The following is an 18,993-nucleotide window of genomic DNA, read 5'->3' on the forward strand; positions in this document are numbered from 1 at the left end:
GTAAACTTCAAAGCACAGCACAATTAGTTGTAGAACAGATTTCAGAGTTTGTCATGGGTTACAATTCCGCAATTTTAGGTTTTTATTTCTAGTTGCTCTAAGATACTGGAGACTAAAAGAAATATCCATATAGTGATTCAGCAGTCATTCTCATTTGTTAAACCCTACCTTCTCTGTAGAACTCCATTAGCACCTTTGATTTTTCTCCCACTCTTTAGGGGTATTTGGGCTATGCCATTCTAACTATTTCATGTTGGATGGGGCTGTTGATAATATGGGATAGGGGGATGGAACTATTTGATGTTCTGGAAAGGCTGGCCCCTCTAGGTTTCAGGATTTACCTGGTCCAGGGACCCATCTGGAGGTTGTAGGTTTCTGGAAAGTTACCCTAGCACATGAATACTTTGTAGACTCTTATATGTTGCCCTAAGTGTTCTTTAGGATTGGCTGGAATGGTTTTGATTGAAGTTTGGCAAGTTACGATAGGTAGCAATGTCTAACTGCAGTTTGCTTAAGCCTCTCAACTCTATTTGAACTCTCTCAGCCACTGATACCTTAATTGTTACACTTCTTTTTCCCCTTTTGGTCAGGATGGCATTGTTAATCTCACAGTGCCAGGGCCAGACTCATCCCTTGAAGTCATCTTTTAATGCACCTTCATTGAGATATATTCACATACCATATAATCGTTCATAGTGTACAATTAGTGGTTCACAGTATCATCGTATAGTTGTGCATTCATCATCACAATCAAATTTTGAACATTTTCTGTACTCCAAAAAAAAAAAAAACCACTCCAAACATCCCATATCCCTTGTCCCCCTCTATTATTTATTTATTTTTGTCTTTACTTTCTTACTGTTCTGTCCATACACTGGATAAAGGGAGTATCAGTCACAGGGTTTTCACAGTCACATGGCAAACACTCTGAAAACTATAGAGTTATACAAGAATCTTCAAGAATCAAGGTTACCAGACTACAGTTCAACAGTTTCAAGTATTTCTTTCTAGCTATTCTAATTCACTAAAAACTAAAAAGGGATATCTATATAATGCATAAGAATAGCCTCCAGAATGACCTCTCGACTCTCTTTGAAATCTCTCAGCCACTGAAACTTTACTTTGCTTCATTTCTCTTTCCCTTTGTAGTCAAGAAGGCTCTCTCAATCCTATGATGCCAGGGACAGGCTCATCTTGGGGAGACATGCTCCACATTGCGAAGGAGATTTACATCCCTGGGAGTCAGTCCCATGTAGGGGTGGGGGCAGTGAGTTCACATACTGAGTTAACTTAGAGAGAGAAGCCACATCTGAGTAACAAAAGAGGTTCTCTGTGGGTGACTCTTGCGCAAAATTTTAAGTAGGTTTAGCTTCTCTTTATTAGGTATAAGTATTATAAGGGCAAGTACCAAGATCGAGGGTAGTCCCCAGTGCTTGTGAAAATATCAGGAATTCCACAGGTGGGGAAGTTTAAGATTTCCACTTTTTTCCTCAGTCCCCAAAGTGGCCTTTGCAAATTTTTTTTTGTGAAAGATAACATATATACCAAAAAAAAGCAATAAATTTCAAAGTACATTGTAACAAGTAGGTTTCAGAGCTTGGTGTGGGTCACAGTTCCACACTTTCAGGTTTATCCTTCTAGCTACTTCAAGACACTGGAGACTTGAAGAAATATTGACAGTGATTCAGCAGTCATACTCATTTGTTAAATCCTATCTTCTCTGTTATAACTCTTCATTCTCCTTTGATCTTTCTCACAATTTTTAGGAGTGTTTGGACTATGCCCATTCTAACTCCATTCTAGCTTTTTCATGTTGGATAGGAGTGTCAGTAATATGGGATAGCGGGATGGAACTAGTTGATGTTCTGGAGAGGTTATCTCCTCTTCCTCTAGGCTTCAAGACCTACCTGGCCCAGGAACCCATCTGAAAATTGTAGGTTTCTGGAAATTAATCATAGTGCATGGAAGTTTTGTAGAATTTCAGATAGAGCCCTAAGTGTTTTTTAGGGTAGGCAGGTATGGTTTTGGTTGGGGTTTGGCAAACCATGGAAAATAACAATATCTAGCTGAAGCTTGCGTAAGAGTAGCCTCCCAGAATACCCTCTCTATTTGATCTCTCTCAGCCACTAATACCTTATTTTATTACAATTCTTTCCCCCCATTTGGTTGCAATTCCTTTTTTTTTTCTTTATTTTCTGCCTGGTTTACCTTGGGATATATTGGAGCATCACACTAACCTGTACAAACCAACAAGACCTCACTTTCTATTCAAGTTTCCATGTAATTATGGTGTTTGAATAAACTGACCATACCTGCTAAATTATATAGTATGTACAGAAAATATAAATTTTGCATGAAATAAGCATCTCTACATTTGGTTTTACACAGAAGTTGAAGTTTTAAAAATAATCAATATCAACTTTTGCCTTTTAGTCTGATTTACCTAAGTTTTAACTAGATCAGCTTCATTTATATCACTAAGTGAAGTATGATCTCTTTTTCACGTTTTTAAACAGATTCTGTATGGGGTGATGCTCTCTTTCAGAACTGCAGAACTCTAGCTCTGAATCTCAGGTGTCACACAAATACTGGAAGTTCCAGGGGACAACCGGTTTATACATAAAAAGTTCAGCATCTCAGAATTTGGAAATAATCATTACAACTCAGGAACAGCTGTGACTGTTATAAGAGCTTAAAATCTAGGAACCTTTACAATAAGCCTTTTCCTGATAATCTGTGCTATCAAACCTTATAGTTACTCCATATTAGTCTCCATAATACAAATATTATAATATTTATAATATTATATATTACAATAAATAGATTAAATAATATATTTAATATTAATTAAATCAAATATTTATTAATATTTAATAAATATTAAATATAATATATAATATTTATAATACAAATTATAATACTCCATAATACAAAATATTATATTTGTCTTTTTGTTTCTGGCTCATTTCACTCAACATATAGTCATCAGTGTTCATTCACCTCATTGCATGCTTCATAACTACATTCGTTCTTGCAGCTGCTCAATATTCCATTGTATGTATATGCCACAGTTCCTACATCTGTTATCAGTCAATGTACCCTTAGTCCACTACCATCCATTGCAAATCATAAATACTGCTGCCATAAACAGCAGTGCAAATGTCTATTCGTGTCCCTGCTTTCATTTCTTCCAAGTATATACCTAATAATGGGGTTGCAGGATCTCATGGCAACCCTTTACTTAGTCTCCTGTGAAATCACCACACTGCCCTCTAGAGGGGCTGCACCACTCTGCTTGCCTACAAACTGAATAGGTACCTCTTTCTCTCCACACTTTCCCCAGCACTTGTGTCTGTTTATTTTTAAACAGTTTTACTCACACATCATACAATCCATCCTAAGTAAGCGATCAGTGGTTCCTGATATAATCACATAGTTATGCATTCAGCACCATAATCTATATAAGGACATTTCCATTTCTTCCATAAAGAAAGAAGAGAGAAAAAATGAATTTAAAAATTAAAAATAAAATAAAAAGAAGAACAACACCAATGACAGTCCCTCCTTTATGTCCCCCTCTAATTGACATTTAGCTTTGGTATACTGCCTTTGCTACATTTAATGGAAGCATACTACAATGTTACTGGTAACTATAGACCCTAGCTTGCACTGATTGTATTTTTTCCATATGTCATCTCCAATTTTTTATACTATCTCCCATTTTCGGTACCTTACAATGCTGACATTCATTTTTCCTCCCTCATGTAAAAACATTCTTATATTGTACATTTAATCACCATCATTGTCCATTCTAGGTTTCATTAAGTTATATAGTCCCAGTCTTTATCTTCTGTCTTTCCTTCAGATGTCATACGTGCCCCTAGCCTTCCTCTTTCAACCATACTCATACTCAGCTTTCTTCAGTATACTTAAAATATAAGGCTTCCATCAAATAGTGTTGTGCTATCCATTTCTAGATCTTTTACAATCAATCCTGTTGAACATTATGTACTTCATCAGCATCAGATGCTCAGTCTCTACCCTCTTTCAATCTCCTGATAATCTGTGTTCGCAACTTTAACTCTAAAGTTCATTCATTCATTTTTTCATATTAGTGAGACCATACACTATTTGCCCTTTTGTTTCTGGCTAATTTCACTGAAGATAATGTCCTCAAGGTTCACCCACATTGTTGCATGTGTCATGACTTTATTCTGTACCTTTAATGATAGTTTTCATTTCTACACTCTTCTCCAACTCTCTCTCCTGTCTTTTCCTATCTGCCTTTAGTATTTCTTGTAGAGCAGATCTCTTGTTCACAAACTCTCTGTGTCTGTTTGTCTGAAAATATTTTAAGCTCTCCCTCACTTGTGAAGGACAATTTTGCCAGATATAGAATTCTTGGTTGGCAATTTTTCTCTTTCAGTATCTTAAATATATTATAGCATTGCCTTCTTGCCTCCATGGTGTCTGCTGAGAAATCCACACATATTCTTAATGAGCTTCCCTCATATGTGATGGATTGCTTTTCTCTTGCTGCTTTCATAATTCTCTCTTTGTCTTTGACATTTGACAATCTGATTAGTGTCTTGGAGTAGGTCTGTTCAGATCTATTCTGTTTGGGGTACGCTGTGCTTTTTGGATCTGTACGTCTTTCATAATAGATGGGAAATTTTCAGTGATTATTTCCTCCATTATTCTTTCTGCCCCATTTCCCTTTTCTTTTCCTTCTGAGACACACATAACATGTATATTCAAGCACTTCAGTGGTATCATTCAGTTCCCTAAGATCTTACTCATATTTTCCCATTCTTTTCCCTATATCTTCTTTTATGTGTAGGATTTCAGATGTCTGGCCTCTAGTTCACTAACCCTCTCTTTGACCTCTTGAAACTGCTGTTGTAAGTCTCCATTGTGTTTTTCATCTCTTCTATTTTTCCTTCATTCCCATAAAATCTGCCATTTGTTTAGTCAAGCTTTCGAGTTCTTCTTTATGGTCGCTCAACATCTTCTTTGTATCCTTCATCTCTTTTGCCATATCTTCCCTTAACTGGCTGAATTGATTTTTATTTGATTTTATCAGACCAGACAGGGCCAGTTCTAAGGAGGAGGGTGTAATCAGTATCACATTTCCCTGAGGATAAGACCCAGCACATTGTCGGACTTCCCTGTGATGCCTCTACATTCTGTGATTTTCCTATTCCTGCCTGGTAGGTGGTGCTTGTCAGCCTGCACCTCCCCACTGGCATAAAGCAATGTGGTATCTTTAATTCTCAGAAAACCCTGTCCCTGCCAAGGGCAAGGTTGAGACAGAGGCTAAGATAGAAGGCAAGCTTAAGCTGTTTCTGTTTTCCAGCAGTTGAGGTCTGAATTCTCTGAATAAGAGCCACCACTTGAGCTGGGCTTGCCCCACATTCTTTTCTTGGAAAAGATACACCCTTTAGGGAATTTTCTCCCTCACTTGACTAGTTACTTTGCTTCTCAGACCTATCTTAACTCAACTCTACCCTTGTCTGGGTCAGTGCTGACAAATGAAAATTCCTGAGGCTTTCTCCAATTACCTAAGAAAAGTTTAAATAAATAAATAAGAAATCCCTTTTCAGAGCCAGTCCCCCAACCTCAAGTTTTGCCCATCAAGAACAGGAGTTGGTACCCAGCTTTATGTGCTCCTTTTCTTGGGGCACAGCCCTTTTCTAGCATTCTTAGCTTGGTTAATTCTAAAAGCCTCTGTTTTTTTTCCCATTAGCCCTGCTTCCTCTCTGCCAAGAGAGACCTCAGGATTCCTTTCCTGCTTGTGCTGGGTTTATCTGTGGTTGGAACGTATATTCAGCAGTCCAGATTTGTCAATTAAAACTACAATTGAAGCTTGGTTGAGCTACCTTCCTTTGCCCCTAGTCAAAACTGCTTCTTTTTCCCATGAGGAAGTGTCTCCACCACAGCCTGCTTGTAGTCTGGGAGGGGGCACCAGCCTCCGCCACTTGGGCACTTTACTTACAGTTCTGCACTGTGATCTTGGCCCTCTCACCCATTCCAGACTGGTGTGCAATGTGTGTCTGGACATGATGTCCCCCAAATAATTGTTACAGACAGTTCCTGGCTATTTACTAGCTAACATAGGGGACTAACTAAATTCCACACCTCCCTATGCCACCATCTTGCCCCACCCCCATGTAATATATATTATTGATTTAATAAATATTAATATATGCTTACTATTACAAATATTGATCCATTAATTGCTATAATAAGAATATGAGGTAAATACTATTATCATCACTTTACAGGTGAAGAAACTGAGACAAAAAAATTAAGTAACTTGCCCAAGGTTACATATTTAGTTAAGAGGAGAATTTAAACTCATAATTATGCCACTGTGTTTCCCTAGATAGAAAATGGCCCCTACAATTTTAAATATGCATGACCTTTAATTTGAAATACTAAAATTAGATTTCATTTTAGTCTGGAAATGTGTCAGCTGGGAGCATTGGATGAAGATCATATAAGGAGCAGCATAATCCAGTTCCACTGTAAAAGCCACTCATCTTTCCACTATTAGCCCTGCCCTCCTTTCTCCCAACTCATTACCAGCAAGTGTTCTCCTGCCTTACCCTGGGTGTATGGGCTGAATTGTTGTACCAACCTCTAAGTGAATGATAGCTCTTTAGAGCTCAGAAGGTTGTGTTGAGTCGGGGGTAGGGGGTTGGGGACCACTGTACTCAATCTTTCAGCTTGCCTAATAACACCAAGTGACAAGTTAAGGCAGAAACTGAAGCTTCCTATGGCTGAGGTCTCAGGTATGAAGACTGAAGCACATCAGTAACAGACAGCAGGTGGATGACGGCATATGGGATGTTACAATGGCTCAAGACATTCTCACTGAGGTTGAAGTTCAGATTCTGAAGCCCCAGAGTTAGAGTGAGGATGGTGATAACATTGGGAAAGTTCCAATGGGGGTAATAGGCTTAGAAGATTATTTGAATAACAGTTCATTAGAGTTTCTATTATACAGTTGAGACACCAACATTAGAGGGGACTCGGGAAGCAATTGGGAAATTAGTTGGGACTGGGAGGTCTCCCTAAGAAAGAGGAAAATGCTGCCCTGGGTGGAGATTTGAGATCTGTCTCCAGTGTGAAATATCAGCCCTTATTCACATAAGGCAGGCCAGACAGGTCCTCATCCATGAATTGTTTGAGGACAGGGTCATAATCCAGTAATCCCACAACCTCCATCCTGATCTTCCTCAAAAATAAATTTGAGTGTGACATTCTATAGCTCAACCCTCTGTGCCTACTTTTCACCTTCAGGGTGGTATCCATACTTCTTAGCAAGAAATCAAAGACCTTTGATCAGCTATCCCCTAATGGCTTTCCTCCCTTAGCCTCTTATCACACCCATGCCCTACCTTGCAACTTTTGAAATGTAGAATTACCTCTGGTTTCCAAGGCCAAGACTGCCCCATCATGCTCCTTCCCTCTATCTGGGATGCTTTTGCTCCTCTTCACTGCACAGATTTATACCTCATGCAATCTGCACCTCAAATGCCCCACCTGATCCTTGAAGTCTCCTCTAATTCCTTCCTCTGGGGTCCCAGAACACCTCCTTCATACCTGCGTGAAAGCACCTATCAGATGTTATAAAAATTATCTGCTTGTGTCTTTTTCTCCCAGTTATTAGATTATATGCCTAAGGGGCAGATACTATTGATTTTCTCTGTTTCTCTAGGGACCTGGAACTGAGCTGGCACAGAGCAAGTGCCCATTACAAAAAAAGATAACAGAGACTGGCATATTATGCATGGTAATGCATGGGAACTAGAGAAGGGACCAGAACAGGGATGAATAAACTGTTTGAAGACAAATGAACTCCTTCATCTAACAGTATTTGTTGAACATCTGCTATGTGTTAAAAGTCATGCTAAAAATGCTAAGGATATGGTGAGTTTCAAGACAGACATGGGCTGTGCTATGATGGAGCTTGAATGAGCAGTATTCTGGAAAAGCAAAGGAGTGTCATATTGTGTGGAGGTGTATGGGTTGGGAGGTCCTCACGGGGATACTCTATCTTGAGTATGATGAGACGTTTATTATAAGGACTAACTCAAATTCCTCCATAATCTGTCCCTGTAAGGATCATCATCAAAGCCAATCATCTCCACTGAAATCCTCTAGTGGTCTTCACTGGTGCTACTAGAGATTTCTTTGGAGGTTCAGTCATTGCTCCTGAGGAGGCAATGAAACTCACTACTGGTTAATCAACCTGTGAAGCTTATCATCATCTTCCTCATCATAATCATCATTATCTTCTTCGTCACTGCCATTACCACTACCTCATCACCACCACCACCACTGCCATCATCAACCACATCATCATCCTTTACAATTATTGAACCTTTTAGATGTTCCAGGCACTGTGCTAAATATTTACTTAATCTTCTCTACATTCCTATGAGAAAGGAAATAACATTACCTTCTTTTTATAAATGAGGAAACAGTGAGGATAAGTAACTTGCCAGAGGTCACACAATTAATAGGTGATAGCTCTAGAATTCTAATCCTAAATCTTTGTTCTCAACCAGTTCCTTGTATGTACTCACAGAATGGCTCTGAATGGCCTTTTTACTTTTTTAATCCTATGTAAGCATTTTTTCTTGTATTTCTTGAGTTCTCTTAATGTCCTCTCTTGGGAGACACTTGGGAGGAGTCAATAGAGAGAAGAGTCTATTATTTATGGCCAAGCAGTCATCTTCAGTCCTTACTGGGACTCAAAACATGCTGCAAATTTGTTTCTTTCAGAAGGAAGCGATATATAGGGCCTCTCTGGAAGACTAAGGTCCTCCTCTCTTCTTTAAAATTATACTGTGTAGCACCACCACCACCAGTGATAATTACAGACTGAAATCCTACTCTGAGTTCAGCCTTCAGAACCTCCATCTTGGGTGTTGTATTCAATAAAGTAGAGTAAAATTTTAGCTTTCTAAAACCTGCAGGATTGCAGTATTTGGAGAGGTTGAGCTTTTTATCCTTTTAAGTGCACTTCACAGATGTAAAAGGATATTTTTTTTTCCTTCAGAAACATTTAAAAAATTTTTATCAAAATGTAACTTACGGATAGAAAATTTCACAAATCAGACCACTTAGTGACTTGTCACAATGAACACACACAAGCACCCAGATCAACAACTAGACCGTGACCAGCATCTGAGAAGCATCCCCTAGGTCCCCTCCAAATCAGCATTCCCTCCCTTCTCCCCCAAGTGTAACCACTATCCTAACTCTAGTACCATAGAGTACTCTGCCTGCTTCTGAATATTACATAAATATATTTATAAATGGAATTTGTATTCTTTTGTCTCTGTCTTCTTTCACTGGAGATTATGCTTGTGAGATTTATCCATGATATGTGAAGCAGTAATTTGTTCATTTTCATTGCTATTAAGTATTCCCTTTTATGAAAATGCCACAATTTATATTTGCATTCTACTGCTGATGGACATTTAATGTTGCCAGTTTGTGTTGTTACAAATAATGCTACTATGAACATTCTTACAGATGTCCTTTGGTGTTCTTATGTATGCACTTCTGTTGATATAGCAGTGGCATTGATGAATCATCAGGTATGTGTATGTTCAGCTTCAGCAAATACTGCCAGAGGGTGTTCCAATGAAATCTGCTAATTTTGACTTCCATCAGCAGTGTGTGAGACTTCCAGTTGTTCTATTACCGTGTCAACATCTGATATTATTAATTCTTTTAATTTTAGTCATCCTGGTTGGTTTATAGTAGCATTTTATTGTGGTTTTAATTTTTATTTCCCTTTAGACTAATAAAGTTGGGTATCTTTTCAAATGTTTATTGGCCATTTGGATAACTTCTGTGAAGATTTGGTTAATTGCTTTTGCCTATTTTTCTTTCCTATTGGGTTGTCTGTCTTGTTCTTATTGATGTGAAAGAGTTCTTTATGTATCCTGGCTGAAAGTCAATTGTTGGTTTTATGGATTGCCAATATCTTCTTCCAATCTGTGGCTTGGTGTTTCACTCTTAATGATGTCTTTTGATGAGTAACAGTTATCATCCCATTTATCTATATTCTCTTTTAGTCAGTCCTTTTTATTTGAAGGGTCTTAAAACTTTTAATAATTGCCCATTCTACCCAAAAGAATTTTATATAAAACAATCTAATCATGTCCATGTTACCTTCAGGAAAGTAAATTTATACCATGTATAAAGTATTTAAGTATTTCTAAGATTTATTTTCATTTTGGGGAAAGGAATTTATGCTTTGAAAAGGGAATATGATCATGAAAAATGCTCTCATTCCACAACCTTTTTGAATTTAAATATGCATTTTTTTCAATCTAGATATTTTTCTCTAATCACACATATTTCCTAATTCCCTGTAGTATGCCAGTTTTCCTCCAGATAATAGAGAAATTTCTTACACAGGAATAAGTGAGATTTATAAGAGGCTACTTGTTCAAGGGTCAACTCAGGGTCCATGGTCCCTAAAAATATGTGGTCCATCCTGTTCTTAGGTAAATGGAGCATATCCCTAATGTATTCAACCACTATACAAACCTTTGTCTTGATGGGAATCATTTCCTTTTCAAATAATTATCAAATATTCCAAAGGTCTGAAATTGTATAATTCTGAAATATAATTCTACAAATGCTTTAGCCTTACAAGCTCTCCATCCTCATTCATTGTTAATTGTGATGCATTTTTTTTAGTCAGTGTTTTTTAATGTCCTATTTAGCAAATCTTTTCTACCCCAAGGTCATTAATATATTATCTTATGTTATCTTTTAAAAAACTTTATTGTTTTACTTTTCAATCTACATAGATTTTATTTTCTGTATGATACAAATTAAGGGCCAAGATTCGCCATTTTCTATTTGGTTTTCCATTTGTCCTGGCACCATTTATTGAAAAGATCATCTTTTCCCCACTGGTCTGCAGTTTCTCCTTTATCACATATCAAGTTTTCAAATATCTGTGGAAATTTTTCTGGGTTCCAACCTGTTCGACCACCCTATTTTTCTTTCTTTACTATTAGTACACTGACTTAATTTCTGTAGCTTCAAAAAGTCTTGGCATCTGGTAGTCTAAGTCCTCCAGTGATGCACTTTCTCAACGTTGCTTTGGATATTCTTGGCCCTTTATATTTCCATATAAATTTTAGAAACAGTATCACCAAAAACCATGCCCTCATTTTAACTCAGACTGCACCAAGTCAATAGACAAATCTGAGGAGAAACGATATTTTACGATATTGAGTCTACCATACCATGAACACCATTTGGTAAATTTAATTATGCATTAACTCTGTACTAATCACTGTGCTGAGTTCAGATGTGGTCTTTGCCCTTACATGACTTACAAGTGGGTAAACACACATTTAAACACAAAATACAATATACAGGGATAATTTGATTACTGATTATAATAACAGTTAACATTATCAAGTGCCCATTATATCCCAAGCGTGCTTTTAAGGGCTTTACATGTGTTTGTTAATCTTGCACGCTAAACTGAAGCTTTAAGATGATTGCTTTTATTATGCCATTTTATAGCTGTTTTTAATATCAGTAGGGTCAAAGAAGAAAGCACCCAGGTCTTCATGGAGTAGTTAGAAGAAATATCTTACAAATGGTGCCAATTAAGCTAGTTTGCTAGAAGTGGGGAAGTGAAACATTCCAGGCATATTAATAGCATATGAAAAATACTGCAGGGTCAAATGATATGGCTTTTCAGGCAACTGCCAGTGAGTCCAAGGCTAAATTGTAGGGTGGTGGGGAATGAGAATATGGGCGACAAGGCTGGAGAGGCCAAGTCTGAGGGCTTTTCAGTTGATGGAGTTTGAGCTGTCTCCTGAAGCACACTCCTAACTGTGGAGCAGGGATTGATGATCTGTCATAGGGCCAGTTCCCCAGAAGCAGACCCTGAGGTGAGGATTTGAGTGTAAGTGATTTAAGGTAGAGCTCCCAGGGAAAATCAAGAGGTGGGGAAGCAAGGCAGAAAAGGCAAAGGAAGCCCAGCTGGTCTGTGATCCCAGGCAAGGTCCTTCAGTGTAGGTTCAGACTGATCCTGCAGGGGCATTTTGGAATGTAAGTGACCCCTCAGAGTTTTCGCCTGATTCAAGGTTGCTGAGCCTTTCAGATTAGGCAAAGCAGGCGCCAGTAAAGAGCCACAGGTGCTGGACACTGAAAGCAAAACACATCAGTGCCAAGGTCAATGTAAAAATGGTAAAAAGGAATTTGAGATCTGAATGAAGCACTGTCCCCTACTGTGTCTTCTGCTCCCCTTTCTCTAGAATTGTGTATTAATAGCGTTCAAGGTCTACCCACTCTAGACATCCCTAGACTGCTTTGGGACTGGCTGGCTGTTCTGTCTCCTGTTATCATTATCACAGTTTTCTGCTTGACACTGCTGAAGACAACACTTTTTGAATTCTTCTTCACTTTACCATACTTTTCCCCCAACCTTTCTCTCTTACTTTTTATCTGATCTTTTAGAGACATCATTACCCAGTCAAAACGCGCCTTTGCTTTTAGGGGACAAACAGAGAGCAATTGCAGCATGATATTCATATTTGCCATCTTTTTGTTTTAAAGTTCTCTGAGATCTTGTCATGTTGGGGCTCATGGACCATGTCTATGTTATCCAAGATAGTGGTTTTATTTTGGGGAAATTTAGGGTGATTCCTTTCAAGGAATTTGGAAGACTGAATCCCTGTCACCCCCTGTAGGAGAGTATCGTAAACACATACATATTATATGTTAAATCAATTAGTTCTTAGTTTTTTAAAAATAATAGCTAATGAATAATTGTGGAATATTCATACTATGATGTGTTTATTCAGTATGTAAAGTTAAACTAGGGTCGGGGTATATGGGGAGCTATACTTTGGTTCTGGCCTTAAATCTGCCTCTGGATGGTTTTATGACCTTGGATATGTGTCCTTGTTTCCCTGCTGTGGAATTGGAAGGCTGAATTGGAGGATCCTTTGGATCTCTTGAAGTTCTAATGGTCTATAATTCCATGTCTAAAGGTTAGAATCTTAATTTAATGCAAGTAATAAGGTAATTTAAATGTCAATTTATATCAATTTCAAGAAACTTAATTTAAGCATCTCTTAGATGCTGTGCTCTGTGCTAGTTCTAGGGATACCAAGGGAATTAAAACCCAGCCCCTCTCCTGCATTAATTCACAGTCCAAGTGAAGAAGGTAGAAAGAGAATTGTAATTCATTGTGAGAATTGCAATAAAGGATATACATTATAGAAAGTGAGAATATAAAGGAAGGGTTGACTATCATTGCCAAACTGAGAAGTCTCTTGAGCTAGATTTCAGTGGAAAAATAGTTCTCTGGGTACATGTGGGAAGGAAGAATGTAGAGGCATAACTCTATCTGCTGTAACAAAGCCTCTCCACATAAATGATTTAACAGTTCATGCAATGTGCAGTATGAATGCTTCTGGTCAGTGGGTGATACTCTGCGAGATTATTTAGAAGCTCAGGTTCCTTTTATCTTGAGGATTCATCATCCTTCTCCTGCTAGATATTCCACAGGCAGGGCTGAAGAGTGAGAGTAGAAGATCATGTGAAAAGTCTCCAAGAGCTGGGCTTGAAGACTTTTAAGTCTGTCCATGCTTTCCGCTGGTAGAATGAACACACAAGCAGACCTGATGCAAGGGAGGCTGGGAAATATGGTCTTGCTGGGTACCCATGAGAAAAAGGAAATGTATCTTGGAGAATACATGGCCACAAAGGGAATCTTACAGGAGGTGGTGCTGTGAGCAACTAAATTTCCCCTTGGGCCAGTCTAATGGAAGATAACATTAGCAAACTATCAAGATTGAAGTATCTGACCAGGGACAATCTTCATCAAATTGTAATTACTGGGAGAGGGCACAGCATAGCCTTGATTGGCTCAAGAATTTCCAAGTGAGCTAGAAATTCAGGCATTTAGCAGGTTCTGAAATATAAGAGGGAGCTGGAGAGAGAGTGTGAAAGTCCTCTAATCATTGAGACAAGTCTCTCCCATTGTCCACTGCCCCTATGACCTGGGGATATTGATGGGGAACTCATGTCCATCCCATTTGACAAATGGAAGACAGTTGATTTCTATGCTTATAACCTGCTTCCTTCTCTCTCCACAGTGACGCTCTCAGCTGCTCCTCCCTCCTACTTCAGAGGATTCACGTTGATTGCCCTCAGAGAGAACAGACTGGGTGATAAAGAAGAAGACCATGCCGGGACCTTCCAGGTAGGACCCCTCCTGGATTTATCCAATGGCCCGCCTAGCTCTGGTAGGTAGAAGCCAATTAAGAAGGGAACATATTGAGGAACCTGGGTCCAAGGAGAGGTGCAGACATCTGAGATGGCATCTCATGCAATTGTCTTAACCACTGCCCAGGTGTGCCTGGTCCGTTTAAAAGACCCATAATGTAGTAGGCAGTAAATGCCTCAGGTCTACCTTAGCTGCCTTTAGTGTTAGCCAGAGGCAAGGTTTCCTGATGGTTCTCTTCTCAGCATTCATAGTCTTTGGCAGCACACCATCTGGCATGGTGAGAGCACTCAGAACCCTGGCTAGGCCTGGCTGTTTTTCCTATGCAGTAATTTCATGATTGACTGGTATGGACAGAACAAGAACTTGGGATGGTCAGACTGGAGGGAGGTCAAAGCACAGGAGAAGGACTATGAAGGGAATGAAGAGATTGATTTATGAGGGGAGATTAAAAGAATTAAATGTGCTTTGCTTGACTAAATGAACAGGGCAGTGTTTAAGAGGTGGAAATGGTCTTTAAATGTCAATCTGCATAAAACTCCCTCTTCAGCGGGAGGCTTCATTTGACTTTGTACAAAAGGGCACAGCAAGACAAAAGTGGGTCAAGAGAAGAAAGGGAATCTCAAAGGCAAGGGCCCTGACAGTGAGCCATATTTCAGCATGGAATATTCTTCCAAGGGAAGTGGCAGGAACATCATCCATTTTCAGAGGTTTAGAAAGAGGCCGGCAAGTTGTCAGAACAGATTCCAGAAGCACTGGGGCAATCCTAGGAGGAGGCCGGGCCAAATTTGCAGTAATCATTTCTCATCTAGAATTTCCATTGCTCTGGAATTCATTTCTGCCTGGCATTTTCAAACTGAGAAGAAGGGAAGAAAAATTCGGGAAGAACAATACTTATACTTGTAGCTGACTGTTGGGGATTCTGGTATAATTTGAGGGTTTAGCAAAGGACCCTGCCCCAAATTGTTTTCTCCATCCTAAGGTAACTTTTAAGCCTTTGTGACTAAATTGGATTTTTTAATCCCTAGGGGAAATAATCCCCATTGCTTGGGATTCTGGGTTTGTGGCCAAGTGGGACTGTTAATTCCATGCTTTGTGTCCTTATATGTACGTAGATAGCAAAGACTTCTTGGCAAGTATCTGAAGGAGAAATCAGTAATAATACTAATGATGGCCAATATTTGTTGGATGCATACCATATGCCAGGTACAATGCTGAACTGAGTGTTTTCACTTACCCTAGTTTATCTTGTTTTAGTATAATTAATTTACCTTAGTTTATTACTCAAAACCACCCAAGTAGATAAGAACGATTATCCCCATTTTACAGATCAGGAAATTGAAACTAAAGAGATCAAATCACTAGCCGAAATAGAGTAAGGCCAGGGGAAGAAAGAAGAGCAATCTTCTTAATTTTCAACAAAGACAACATTTATCTGCTTTAAAATAATGCTTAGAGTCAGGCCTTTTGAGGACATGGCTCCTTCTGTTCTAATTCAGTCCAAGTTGACAATCCTCTCTGCCTCACTATTGTTTTTGCTCATCTTAAGCCTGGTTCTTGCAACTGATTGGTGAATACTGGTACTTCTTGCGTCGGGCAATGAGTAAATAGTTGTTGAATGAATGAATGAATGAGTAGCTCTTTCTACAGTATCCATAACTCAGTACTGCTTGGGGCTATTTCAGAACTCTTGTCTCTATCCATCCATCCTTCTCTCTTCCCTCCTGACATCTTTTCTTATTACAACCGCAGTAGTTCTAGCAGCATCGGCACCACCTGGGAACTTGTTAGAAATGCAATATCTCATGCCCCACCCAGATCTACTGAATCAGAAACTCTAAGACTGGGGCCCCCACAGTGTGTTTTAAGGAGCCCTCTGTGTGATTCTGATATCCACTCATTTGAGAACCATTGTTGAAATGAAACCCAGATCCATCCCGTCCAACGTCAAGTCCTCTGTCATCATGTTTGTCTGTTCCTATCTATCCTGTCACTACTCTCACCAGCCACAGAGAGATCAAAGTGGGATAAAAATGTGAAAATGTCTAGCATACAATAATAACGACAGCTGATGCTTACCTAGTGCTGGTGTGCCAGAATCTGTTCTAAGTGATTTATATTTATTAATTCATTTAATCCTTAGAGCAATATGTGAAGTATGCATTATTTTCCCATTTTGAACAAATAAGGAAACTGTGGTTCAGAGCAATTGATTAATTTTCCTCAGACCACAGCTCTGAGTGATAAAGCTGGGATTCAAACTCTGGCCGTCTGGCTCCAGCTTCCCTGCTTATAAACGCCACACACACTACCTCTCAATGTGTACATATTAAGTGACAAATGAGGGCCTGCTGTGACTTTTCATGGCAGCAGTCTTTGTGCCGGGTGCTTTATCTGCATTATCTGACTTAATTCTTGTAACAATCTGGTGAGGTCAGTATTGTTATCCCTACTTTTCAGATGATGAAACTGAATCTCCAAGGGCTTAAGTCAATTGACCGAAGCAATTCAATATCTATGGGGCCAAACACTGCCAATGAAGAAGAATCTCACAATCCTTCTCTCCACCCCTTCCATGCCCTTGTGCTGTTCAAATATACACTTCACTTGGGATCCCACCATCTCAGAGATTAGAGGGGTAAGGCATCATAGCCCATACCTGTATCTTACCTCACCTGTTCCCAAGTGATGTGAGTCCTAACTATGCTTTCTCCTCTCTGTCTAACAGAGAAGTCTTTTTTTTCTCTACCAAAGCCATCATCTTTGGAGCCCTTCATTTATTCACCCATATCTACTGAGCTCTGTGATGTGCCAGGCACTGGGGATACAGTGACGAGAAAAACATAGTCGTACCCTCATGGGGCTTAGTGTCCTCTTTGCTATCGTGTCTTGAATGACCTCTGCTGCCGACAGGTGTAGTAGGTCAAGTCCATCAGTTAGAATGTGAGCAGACAACAAGAAGTTACAAATGCCACTGTATTTTTTTTAAATATACACAATGATTAACAAATATTTAGTATACTTATTTAACACCCTCACCTTAAATATGACACCTTTGTGGGCTCCACAACAACAAAAAAGATTCTAATACTCTTTAAAGATTACAATCTAGTTTCAACAGGGACTCTAGGAACGGGTTATTTTCCTTCTAAGTAGGTGAGCTTTTACACAGAGTACACAGACTCGCCAGGCACAAGTACAACAAAAACAAACTTTAATGCCGCCTACCCACCCCTTTGGACTCAGTGAGGAAGGGTTACGGTTCTTGCCGCTCCCCGCTCCCAGCAGACAGCCTGGGGAGAAGGGGATGGGGTCTGTTTCCTTGGGTGCCAGCAGCAGGCGCCAGCCTGGCAGCTCAGACACACACTAGGGTATTTGTCTGAGAGGAGAGACACAGGATCCTCTCTTTGACAAGCTAAGTGGGGGTACTCGTGGTTAATCGAAAGTGGCAAGGAACTCAGGGGCTGGACTGCCCGCACAAAAGTAACCCACCAGTCCTCTAAAATTGCATTTTGAAAACTTACTGCTCCCTGGAATGCTCTTGGCCCGGCCAATTGTCCAGCTCATTCTTGGGCCCCCTTCAGGTCTCTGCTCAGAACTCTCTTTCCCAGGGAGGCCTGCCCTATTCACCCCATTTAAAATTAATCCCCGCTTCCACCTCTTGCTGGACTCCCCATCTCTCCCTGCTACTTAATTTGTTTTCATGGCACTTCTGCCGTCTGACATGCTATATATTTTACTTGTTGATTTGTGTATCATTTCCTCCTTCCACTAGACTATAAACACTGTGGTAGGTTGAATTATGTACCCCAATGACAGACACGCTTAACCTTAATCCTCATTCCTGTGGGTATGAATGCATTTGCAAATAGGACCTTTTGAGGACGTTATTTTTAATTAAGGTGTAGCCAGTGGAATCAGGGTGGGTCTTAATTCACATCACTGGAGGCCATATAAAGAGAAGAACCTGGAAGTCAGAAGTTGGAGAAGGCTACACAGGAAGAAGCTGCGAGTCACTGGAAACCAGGAAAGCAGACACAAGGAGAAAGAGAGATGGCCGTGTGATGGGAGGCAGAGATGTAAACCAAGGAGCCCCAGGATTGCAGCGAGCAGGGACCAGAATGTTGCAGACTCCAGGAGGAAGCACTGCCTTGACATGCCTTGATTTCTAGCCTCTGAAACAGTGAGCTAATGAACATCAGTCATTTAAGCCAACCCCTTGGGTGATATTGGTCATAATAGAATAGAAACGGAGAAAAACTCCATGAGGCAAGGATTTTTACCTACCTGGTTTGCTTCTCTATCCCCTACACCTAGACTCGTGTCGGCACATAGTTGGCACACAAATACCTACTGATGAAATTTTTTTTTAACTCTTTTTGTTGTCTGGTATAACATATATACAAAGCAAAGAAACAAAAAAGCAATCATTTTCAAAGCACTCTTCAACACATAGTTACAGGACAGATCATGGGCTCCCATACCATGCTCTCAGATTTTTCCTCCTAGCTGCTCCAGAATATAGGAGGCTAGAGGGCTTAAATATTTTTTTTTATCACCACAATCGACTTTTTCTCTTTTTTTTTTGTGAAAAATAACATATATACAAAAAAGCTATAAATTTCAAAGCACAGCACCACAATTAGTTGTAGAACATTTCAGAGTTTGACATGAGTTACAGTTTCATAATCTTAGGTTTTACTTCT

The 18,993-nt window shown here is 39.5% G+C and overlaps 1 protein-coding gene and 1 long non-coding RNA gene across 3 annotated transcripts in view; one reads left to right on the forward strand and one right to left on the reverse strand.

Moving 5' to 3' along the window:
* SPON1 (spondin 1) overlaps positions 1 to 18,993 on the forward strand; it is a 285,884-nt gene that overhangs the window by 12,262 nt on the left and 254,629 nt on the right. Inside the window, exon 2 of the mRNA XM_077114063.1 lies at positions 14,160 to 14,266. Coding sequence (XP_076970178.1) covers positions 14,160 to 14,266 — 107 coding nt within the window. The remainder of the gene's footprint in view (positions 1 to 14,159; positions 14,267 to 18,993) is intronic.
* Positions 1 to 18,993, reverse strand: part of LOC143644712 (uncharacterized) — a 36,872-nt gene that overhangs the window by 7,015 nt on the left and 10,864 nt on the right. The window lies entirely within an intron of this gene.

Source organism: Tamandua tetradactyla, chromosome 8 (genome assembly GCF_023851605.1).
Source record: "Tamandua tetradactyla isolate mTamTet1 chromosome 8, mTamTet1.pri, whole genome shotgun sequence".
Classification (NCBI taxonomy): Eukaryota; Metazoa; Chordata; class Mammalia; order Pilosa; family Myrmecophagidae; genus Tamandua; species Tamandua tetradactyla.